Source organism: Morone saxatilis, unplaced genomic scaffold, assembly GCF_004916995.1.
Source record: "Morone saxatilis isolate NCDOM2014 unplaced genomic scaffold, NCSU_SB_2.0 Contig0, whole genome shotgun sequence".
NCBI lineage: Eukaryota > Metazoa > Chordata > Actinopteri > Moronidae > Morone > Morone saxatilis.
In genome coordinates, this window is record NW_023339650.1 from 17,183,149 (window position 1) to 17,184,018 (window position 870).

An 870-nucleotide genomic window follows, 5' to 3' on the forward strand; every position below is an offset into this window, starting at 1 on the left:
CTACTATTTTATGTCAAAAGGGCTTTTGTGAAAAATGTCTGTTGTTGAAAGGTAAACCTAGATTTGATAAGTGGATTTGAAAGAAAAGCCACTTTCTCACCTTTTTCTTCCCTCTGTCCATTAGGGAATGTACATCAAGTCGACCTACGATGGCCTCCATGTGATCACAGGAACTACTGAAGGGGTAAGAGGCTCACTACTCATTGTCATACACTCACACACCAAACTACAGCCAAGAAGTTAGCTTTATCTGTGACACACAAACACCAGTGAAGTGGATTTCTCACTACGCCCGGGGGTTTGAAGGATGCAGAAGATTCTTATAACAGATCCAGCATAGCAGCATATCAGATTCCATAGTGATGACTCTGCAAGGCTTTCCCTCTGTTATATTATAGCGTATTGGAGTACAGTTTGTTGCCCACACCACTATTCATGGATCAATTCATAGTCGTCTGTTTCCTTTCTGTCTCTCTCTTCTCTGTCTCTGAAGTCTCCAGCTGACCGTTGTAAGAAGATCCATGCGGGAGATGAAGTCATTCAAGTCAATCACCAGACCGTGGTGTGTGTGTGGTCCTATATGGTCTAAATATATGTTTTTGTGTTTATTCAGGTGTTCATTTACAGATTTTCTGTGTAAAAAATAGAAAAATGTACTAAAATAATCTTGAAACCAACATAAAGAGTTAATCTAAGTATCTTACATGGCTAGGGTTAAATGCATATTAAAGGACTCTTCTGTCTTTTAAAGAAAAAGTACAGTACATAATTTATATAACGTAATAATTTGACCTATACATTTCCTAAATGATCCTAATAATACATATGCCGGATGTAAACACTTCCTTAAAGCTGCTATAATCAATAGTT

The 870-nt window shown here is 37.6% G+C and overlaps 1 protein-coding gene across 1 annotated transcript in view; it reads left to right on the forward strand.

The window, feature by feature from the left end:
* The window catches only part of cnksr2a (connector enhancer of kinase suppressor of Ras 2a), a 42,248-nt gene that overhangs the window by 16,017 nt on the left and 25,361 nt on the right, over window positions 1–870 (forward strand). The window contains exons 7-8 of the mRNA XM_035657113.1: window positions 125–184; window positions 494–562. Coding sequence (XP_035513006.1) covers window positions 125–184; window positions 494–562 — 129 coding nt within the window. The remainder of the gene's footprint in view (window positions 1–124; window positions 185–493; window positions 563–870) is intronic.